This window comes from Cajanus cajan, chromosome 3 (genome assembly GCF_000230855.2).
Source record: "Cajanus cajan strain Asha chromosome 3, NIPB_CcT2T_4, whole genome shotgun sequence".
Classification (NCBI taxonomy): Eukaryota; Viridiplantae; Streptophyta; class Magnoliopsida; order Fabales; family Fabaceae; genus Cajanus; species Cajanus cajan.
The window spans coordinates 77,452,830-77,462,610 of record NC_138519.1 but is presented as its reverse complement, the minus strand read 5'-3'; the positions used below and the strand labels follow the sequence as shown (position 1 = coordinate 77,462,610).

The window sequence follows — 9,781 nt, the reverse complement described above, 5'->3', positions numbered from 1 at the left end:
GCAACACTTTTGTGCCAAATGCTAATGTGCCTATTGGCAAATGGAATGCACCGCCAAGACCTATGGTCGGAGGAATAGGTCGAGGGAAACAAGTGATGGCTTATCCACGGAACCCAGTGCAAGGAAATCTAGGGAAATTCCCAACGGGAAGTTATGGTCGTGGCTTTCGACAACCTTTCAACAATTTGAGTAAAACTCAGTGGAGAAGACAGCAAAGGATGCGGAAAGCTACTTTTGAAGGAGTAAAAGAAAATCGTTTTTCGATCCCTGTTCCCCAGAGAGGAGAGTCATCTCAAAAGTTCGTTGACGATGATGAGGACATGATCACTGATTGCTTCGAGAGTGGCTTCGAGGACTCTTTAGAGGACATTTGTGGGGTAGTTTCGATCTTACCAACTGAGTATGCTGGAGCCATGGAAGCTGTGAATGAACAAGAAGATATCCATCGAGAGGACTTCTTCGAGGACCCCAATTATGAGTCGAAAATCGTATGGGTTAACCAAATATCAAGGGTTATTCCCAAGTTTAACACTGCTGTGTTCGATTCTCCTACTGAGGAGATGAAAGGACACCTCAAGCCTTTATTGCTGACATTGTTGATTGAGGGGCAAGAGGTAAATAAGGTTCTTGTTGATGGAGGGGCAGCTGTGAACATCCTACCCAAGACAATGCTGAAGAGGTTTGAAAAGTCCTTAGCGGATTTAAAACCTCACAACATAATGATTTCGGATTATGCCGGAAAGTCTTCTCAGCCTGAAGGTATGATTCTGCTCGACGTACAAATTGGAAGTGTAAGGAGGACTACAATGTTCATAGTAACGCCATCTAAGGCAAACTTTAACGTCCTGCTAGGTCGAGAATGGATTCACGGAGTAGGAGCTGTTCCATCCACTGTACACCAAAAGATTTTTTTTTGGAATGATGATGAAGGGTTAGAGATGCTTGAAGCTGATAAGAAAACCTATGAAGTTGGGATGTATTTCGCGGACCAACAACTGACAGCGTTTGCGAAAACTAAACCTTTCGATGCTTACAATTCTAGAATGATGGATGAAGAAGAAGGCATTAAGAAGATGTTTTGCTGGGATGTAAGGAGAGGTTTTGTGATTCGAGCCGAGAAGGATTCGGCTCCACTTGAAGAATGAAGGATAAAGATCCTTACTCGAGCTTTTTAGCTCGAATATCGGCTTACGTAGCCGATCGAACGTCCAATATGGCCGAAGAAGTGCAAAGTGAAAAAGCATTGTTTAAGGAAGTTGATAAAAACAGTATGGCCACATGGGCCGATGAAAAACAAAAAATAGAAAATCAAGGAGACCAGGGAGTTTCCAACAAAAAAGAAAACGAAAAAAAAAAAGGGAAATCAAGGAGACCAAGGTGCCTCGAGCAAAGAAGGAGATCGAGGGAACGGAAAAGGCCACGCGGTCGAAAAAACAACAGAAAACCAAGAGCAAGAGCTAGATCCCAAGTTGGATTGTATCTTCGACGACTCACCGTTGGGATTCGAAAGAACGGAGAAAGAGGAATATAAGTTAGAATCTCAGGATCCACTTGAAGAGGTAAACTTAGGAACGGGTGAGGCTAGAAGAGTAACCTACGTGAGCAAGTTCTTGCAAGGAAATCTAAAGGAGGAATTGCTTCGAGTTTTACATGAGTATAAAGATTGCTTCGCATGGGATTACGAGGAAATGCCAGGATTAGATCGAGAATTGGTGGAACATAGGTTACCCACAGTTCCTGGAAAGAGACCTGTTAAGCAAAACCCTCGAAGATTTGCCCCTGAAGTAGTCGAGAAAATTAAAGAAGAAATTGAAAGACTGCTAAAAGCGAAGTTTATTAGAACTTCAAGATATGTTGAGTGGGTCTCGAATATTGTGCCTGTGACCAAAAAGAATGGAAAACTCAGAGTCTGCATTGATTTTCGAGATCTCAACAAAGCAACGCCCAAGGATGAATATCCTATGCCTATTGCTGAAAACATGATAGACGCCGCTGCAGGTAATGAAATTATGAGTTTGCTTGATGGTTATTCTGGGTATAACCAAATTTATATTGCAGCTAACGATGTGTCGAAAACTGCTTTTCGATGTCCAGGTGCCTTAGGCGTCTATGAATGGGTGATGATGCCATTTGGATTGAAAAATGCTGGTGCTACTTATCAGAGGGCAATGAATTTAATATTTCATGATCTAATTGGTAAGTTTGTACAAGTATATATTGATGACATAATTGTTGGGTCGAAACGAAAAGAGGATCATCTAAGCCATTTAAAATTATCATTCGAGAGAATGAGAAAACATGGTTTGAAAATGAATCCACTAAAATGTGCTTTTGGTGTTACAGCAGGAGAGTTTCTGGGGTTTGTCATACACCAGAAAGGAATTGAAGTGGATCGAAACAAAACGAAGGCTATTATGGAGACTAAACCTCCATCGAACAAAAAGGAACTTCAATCTCCTAGGTAAAGTGAACTTTTTGCGAAGATTCATATCGAACTTGTCTGGTAAAACTAAAATCTTTTCTCCTCTTTTTCGTTTAAAAAAGGAACAAGAATTTCGATGGGATAAAGATCACCAGAAAGCATTCGATAACATCAAAGAGTACTTGGCTCATCCTCCAGTACTCGCACCAATCTCTGAAGGGAAGCAACTGAAGTTGTACATTTCAACTAGTGATTCGACTATTGCGGGCATGCTGGCGCAAGAAGATGAAAATGGCATCGAGAGAGTCATCTATTATCTAAGTCGAATGTTAGTAGGAGCAGAAATTAGATATTCCCCTTTAGAGAAATTGTGTTTAAGTTTATATGTTGCTTGTACAAAGTTGAAGTATTACATTAGGACTCGTGATGTTGTAATATTTTGTCGAAGTAATGTGATTAAGTATATGTTGTGTAAACCTGTTTTACATTCTCGAGTTGGTAAATGGGCACTTGCATTAACTGAATATTCACTTACTTTTGAACCACTAAAAGCAGTTAAAGGTCAAGTACTCGCAGATTTTCTCGCTGATCACTCGAATGAGTCAAAAGAGATTTTATACTTAACCACGAAACCATGGCAATTATATTTTGATGGATCGAAACATGAGTCAGGTGTTGGAATAGGTCTTTTAATCCTAAACCCTCAGGGATTGCCGACAAAAGTGTCACTTAAAATGAACAAAAAGTATTCAAACAACGAAACTGAGTATCAAGCGTTGATAGCTGGACTCGAAATATTAATGGAGTTGGGTGCTCGAAATGTTTTGATTCGAGGGGATTCACAATTAGTTGTCAAACAATTAACACAAGAATATAAGTGCTTAAATGAGAGGTTAATTGAATTAAAGGATCGAGTCGTGCAATTACTTAACACTTTTGATGAAGTCGAATTACAACATATTCCTTGAGGCTCAAATATCATTGCAAATAGGTTGGCTCAAACAGCCTCAGGGTATAAAGTAAGTAAAGAATGTCTTGAGTATTTAATCCACACAGAAAATGAATTGGGGGAGCACCGAGAAATTATAAATGTTAGTTCAGTGAGTCAGCAAGATTGGAGAAGCGAATTGATCGAATACTTGCGAAATCCCAACCTAAAGGTAGAAAGGAAGATTAAACTCCAAGCCCTTAGTTATCTTTTACTGAACAATGAATTGTATAAAAAGGGTTTCGACGGAGTTTTATTCAAATGTTTGGGGAAAGATGAGAGTTACATAGCAATGGCGGAGATGCATGAAGGTATTTGTGGAGCACATCAAGCTGGAAAGAAAATGAAGTGGGCATTATCAAGAAAAGGTTTGTATTGGCCAACTATGATCAAGGACTGTATCGAATTCGCAAGAAGTTGTGAAGAGTATCAGAAACATGGACCGATACAAAGAGTGTCGGCTAGTGAGTTGCACTCGATTATCAAGCTTTGGCCATTTCGAGGGTGGGCAATGGATTTGATTGGCCAAATACACTCACCTTCCTCGAAGAACCACAAGTATATACTAGTCGCCATAGATTATTTTACAAAATGGGTTGAAGCTATTCCTTTAAAAGAAGTCGAGCAAAAAGACATAATTGATTTTATCGAGGATCATATTATCACAAGGTTTGGGATTCCTCAAACAATCACTACTGATCAAGGCACAGTTTTTACGGGTCGAAACATTGCTCGATATGCGGAGTCGAGGGGGATTAAATTAATAACTTCAACACCGTATTATGCTCAAGCAAACGGTCAAGTCGAGGCTGCTAATAAAGTAGTGATTAATTTAATCAAAAGACATATATCAAACAGACCTCGAAGTTGGCATGAGACTCTTGTTCAAGTACTATGGGCTTATAGGAATTCACCTCGAGATGCCACGAAAACTACTCCATATAAATTAGTATATGGCCATGAAGCTATTCTTCCTATTGATATTAATTTACAATCAATTCATATACAAAAACAAAATGAATTACCTGTTGCGGATTATTGGAGTTTAATGTATGACGAGTTAATTTCTTTAGAGGAAGAGAGGTTAATTGCGTTGCAAAATCTTGTGCAACAAAAAGAAAAAATCGAGAAAACATATAATAAGAAGGTCAAAACCCAATGTTTCCAAGTTGGAGATCTGGTATTAAAAGTCATCCTTCCTATAGATCAAAAATCTCGATACTTGGGGAAATGGTCATATAATTGGGAAGGTCCCTTTGTAGTCAAGCAAGTATATTCAAAGAATGCATACGTGATTAAAGGGATAAATGATTCAAGTACAAGAAAAGTCATGAATGGGAAATACTTAAAACATTTTCAAAAGAGGGTAGAATGAGAATTGTTCAATACAGGACGAACATAAATTAATAAGAGTGAAAGAAAAGAAAAATCTAAACGCTAATTATTACAAAATTGTTTTTTGAAGTCCTCGAAAGCTTTGTAAGCTTCGTCCAAATTTTTCTTGCGAGACGTACATTGAGCTTCTAAATGCCTCTTCTGCTCTAAAGTCTTTGCTAAGCGAGAAGAAATGGCTTTGCCCTCTTCCTTAAGCCCTGTTTGATGTTGCTTGATCTCTTGACTCTTAATTTTCACTCCATCCTTCTTCGAGCGAGTTCTGTCAAGCTCGTGTTTTAAGGCTTCGATAGCATGTTCGATATCAGCCTCCTCCTTTTGCAATGCTTGTAAAGCAGAAATCATTTCTTCCGTTGATTTCTTGATAGAAACCAACTCGTCTCGGAGTTTCTCGAGCTTAGCACGGTTTCCTTCAGTTTCGACCTCAATTTGGGTCACTTCTTGATATGCAGTAGACCATTGAGTTCGAAGTTCCCATGCACGGCTAAAAGGCTTGATAAAAGATTGAAGCTCCAAAGAAATGTCAGAAGGAAGGTCAGAATAGCTCAGCAGGTCATCAAGCATTTGTTGAACTTCTGTTTTAAATTCAGGGATAAGGAAGGCTTGATCGAGATCCTCGACATATGCCTTCAATCGAAACGATTCGAGCAAGGGTTGGTAAGAAGGTACTTCAGAAGCTGGTTCAACAGTGGGCAATTTTTCTTTTTCTGACCCAGAAGGGCCACTAGTCCAGTTGTCCAAGACCTCGAAGATACTATTGATATCTTCATCCTCGTCGTTGAAGAAACTCATCAAATCCAAATCTGGAGAAGGAATGGAAGAGAAGCCCTGGACAGAAGAAGTAGCACCTCCTTGGGTCGAAGGAGAAGTGGTAAAAGGTCTTGGAGACTCAGTAGAACCTACACAAGGAGAAATACATAAGAGATCTTCATTAACAAGTTATCATATCAAAAAGTAAAGTCGAAAGAAATATATCCTTGTGTGGACTCAGGGGAGGTCGTAATTCAAAAGAGGGTTCACCTTGAGCAGAGTCTGGTTGCGTCTCCGCATGAGTCAAAGGCTCTGGCTGGGAAACCCTATCCTCTTCAGCTTGAAGAGGAACCTCTATCGAAGCCATAACTGAGGCCAATGTTGCAACATCCACTGGGGAGGTAGGCAACTGATGAAATGAAAGGGTAAGTTAAAAGATTAACTTAAAACACCAGAAAATTTGAAGTCGAAAGGTATGAGAACATGAACCTGTTGAGTTACTTCAGTGACAAGAGGTACGTTTTTCTGCACCTCTTGAGACACCCCTTGAGAAGAATCCAGTGGGATAATCTCAATATCCTATTAATAGGATTTTAGAACGGTTAAAGGCATAAGAGAAATATAAATGAAGAAAGACGTCGAAATTGAGATACCTTAGGAGCGGACTTCATGGCGTCTTTGAGCAACTTCTCGCCAGAGGATTGTTGAGGCTTCTTGGGAAGAGGCAAGACCATCTTACCTTTCCCTTTGTCTTGTTTTTTTGTGGTCGAGACCTGAATTGTAGAATAATTGATTAGGTATGAAACACGAGCAAGAAAATAACCTTGATATTTGAGTTAATTTACTTACAGTTTTGGTACTGTCTGAACCTATTCTTTGTTTCTTCGAGTTTCCAATACTCTGTAGAGTGGAATTTCGAGAAGGTAAGATAAAATATTAGTTTCGAGAAAAACTGCAAATCCAAACAAGCTATACCTTAGAACGTAAAGAAACCTTGTCAGCAGCAGTCTTTCTCTTTCGACCTTTTTTAGATGTCTCTTTATCCTCGTCATCGTCACTCTCCCAATCAGGAGTTGGATCAACATGTCGAGGAACACGCTGAGGGATGGCAGCTACAAGGTTCGAGCAAAGAAGTGAGACAAGTGTAAGGTATACTCGAAGAAGAAGGAGGTGAAAAATATTTACCAGGAGGAGGGTTAATGTTATTGACCCAACATAATGGCCACCATTTGTTTCGAGGAAAATCGTACACGGAACATCTCGCGTAGGTAACTTTATTCTTTACAGGAACTTCTTTGCGCTCAAGGTAAAACGGGTCGAGTGTTTTCACCCAAGGAGGATGAGATACATGTTTAACTAGACCAAAAAGGGCATTTGGAAGAGGAGGTATATGCTTTGGACAAAATTTTTCGAAATCAGTTTTACCTTGAGGATTTATTACCTTTTTTGAGCGAATGTTCCGTTGTACCATTTTCGATAATGAGACCGAAGCGTCAAAAATGGTTCGGTGCGCATTGTCAGGTCGATAACAAACCTTAAAAAATTGTTCGAATTGATAAATGATAAGTTGATTCTTGAAAGTACCTGGTTGTTTAGGCCCCTGCGAACAAGAAAGAGGAGAACTAATCAGCTTTTTCAGAAAGCCATCAAAATCGGTGAGTTTATCTACAATATAGTAACACCACCATCGAAGGTAGCATTTTGAGACTAAGAAGGAAGGAGAAAAGGTGGTCGGTGTAAGCCTAAGTTCTTTATCAGGGCGAAGGATGAAGTCAAGGACTTCTTCATAATTCCCTTTTTCGACACAAATATCCGCATCAATGCCTTCTTTACGTCGAAGGGGAAGAGGTTTCATTTGGCAAAGCCCAAACTGTCGAGCAAAAAGTTGGGGCTGATAAGGATAAAGTCTGACATCTTTTTGCCTCATACCCGACATGATCACATCCCAAGACAAGAATCCAAACCACAGGTCAGTTGAAGCTGGACTTATGCTACCAACTTGATTATTTTGACGCAACCATGTAGGACCTATCAAATTCGGTCGAATGAAAGGGGCTAAGTCTTCAGTGAAGTCAGTGAAGCTAAGGATGGCTCTAATATATTTCTCGAAATTGTCTACCAGACGCTTTCGAGGGGTAAGGGTTGTTAAACGAGCTCCTTCGAGTTCACATATGGGAATGGGTTTTGAGGGCAAATGAAGTTTCTTCTCCAATAGCGCGTTGAGCCAAAGTTGAAGTAGCCATAACGGGCCAGAGAGATTTCGAGGCCCAGATTCTCGAGCAAGACTTTCGGAAGCTTCATCAAGACAAGTATAAAGAGAGGCCAGAAGTAGTTTGCTTAAGCAAATTTTCCTTTGCAAATGAAGAGCCTAAGCTAAATTGTAATAATATTTTGGGACTTGAAGCGAAGGGGTGCAAAAGACACAGGCGGACAACCAGTACATAAGAAAGGCAATATGCTCTGAAGGTGAGACAGGCGTGTCCAGTTGTCCCATATGCGCGTTAATAAAGGCCAAATAGGTCTTCTTATCCCAAGAAATTGAAGTATCCTTGATCGAAATTTCCTCTTCAAAGGCGTCAGGATAAAACCTATCTCCAATAGGCTTTAACCCTGTTATAGCAGCAACATCAAGTAACGTCGGGCAAATGAAGCCACAAGGAAACTCGAAAGCCCGAGTCTCTCTATTCCAGAAGAAGATAGCAGAAAGGAGCATTTGAGGGTCGAAAAGATGGAGGTCGAACTTAGCTAGTTGGATAAATTCAAAAATACCTGTTTCTTTCCATTCTGAGGACATAGAAGCCTCTACACGAGCTAACCAAGAGAGGTGCCTTTCTTTAACGGGGGGAAACGCTCTAAAAATTTTGGCAGTATCCCCAAAAAGGTTTAGGTCTATTTCTGGGGAATAAATGAAAGGTAGGGTGGTGGAGTCCTCAGGCAAAAGGGTATTACCATATCTCTTGGTATTTTGACCAGCAAAAGGACCAAGGAAAGCATGAACAGAACCATCTGCTAGAGAAAAAGGAAGAAGTACCTGAGATTGGTATATTTTCAAACTAGCCTCCTCCATGCCTGGGATTGGGATGAAAGTGTCATCACCTTCTTTGACCTTTTGAACTTGAGCACCAGTCATTAGCAGAGGAGTGTCCTGGGTAGTAGTTGCGGTGGCCATAGTGGTTACCGGAGTGGTGGTCATAGCAGCAGAAGTAGTAGCAGTCAAAATAGGGGAAGAAGTGGTGGCAGTAGGAGACATTGAAGAAGCTACGGCAGCGGAAGTGGACGCAGCAGAAGAAGCCATAACGAACAAAAGCAAGAACAGAGAGAACGGTCTGAGAAGAAGATCAAGAACCAGAGCAAAAAAAGAAACAGTGAGCAAGAAAACTTGGGCACGAAGGAAGAGAATGGTGAAAACAATTTAACCCTAGGGTGAAAAAGGGGTTTTAAACGAGGTAAATGGGTCTAGGTTGAAACGGGTTAGGTTAGGCAAGGTTATTTGAAATATTAAATTGAATTTCCAAAACAACCGCCAAAACATTTCATATCAGAAGACAAATTTATGGAAAAATAGAAGTGTGCGCCGTCAGAGCTATCAATGTCACATCCAAATGGTCAGTACCTTACAAGAATAGGTTTTCATCGAAAGAAAGATTAAGTTAACGTCAAGAAAAGTGAACATCAAGAAACAAATCGAGGAAGTATCGAAGAACAACCTTGATAGGAATTTAGTTTTCTCCTAAGATGCTCATCGAAACCAAATTCCTAGGGGGGGCATTTGTTAGGCGTACTCGAAAATCATGTGACTCGAAAAGATTGATAGCGCTGCCTGAGAAGTAAAATCAACACATGCTGAATACTTGTGACTAATCTCATGTGGGGCGTGAGAGCACTCGAAATTATGGGACTCGAAAAAACAAGTGTTGCTCGAGAATAGTTGAAAAGTTGAGACTCTTAGAACATGGAGGTTAAGCCAAAACGGTTACCAAAAAATCAATCGAGGAAACAAGGAACGTGGGAAGAGCGGTTAAAGGAAGTTGTGAGTCAAGACCACGTAGCAAATATAGTGGATAGCGGTTATGAGTCAAACGCGTACATGTACAGAATTAACCGTCCGTGATTGCTCTATAAATACAAGGAGTACGGACCTTTACGAAGGTCGGAAAACTCATACTCTAACCAAATTCTGAAGCATTCTCTGCCTGCACATATGGCTTCCATGCGAGGAATCATCTTTG

The 9,781-nt window shown here is 40.3% G+C and overlaps 1 protein-coding gene across 1 annotated transcript; it reads right to left on the bottom strand.

Annotated features, from left to right (window-relative positions):
- Positions 1–4,767: 4,767 nt before the first annotated feature.
- Positions 4,768–8,847, bottom strand: LOC145956474 (uncharacterized). Its single transcript, XM_083072079.1, has 3 exons — positions 7,988–8,847; positions 7,137–7,888; positions 4,768–6,664 (listed from the first exon to the last, which is right to left on the bottom strand). The coding sequence occupies exons 1-3, from the start codon at positions 8,845–8,847 to the stop codon at positions 6,522–6,524; spliced, it is 1,755 nt and encodes a 584-aa protein (XP_082928205.1). The 3' UTR covers positions 4,768–6,521.
- Between the last annotated feature and the right edge of the window lie 934 nt (positions 8,848–9,781).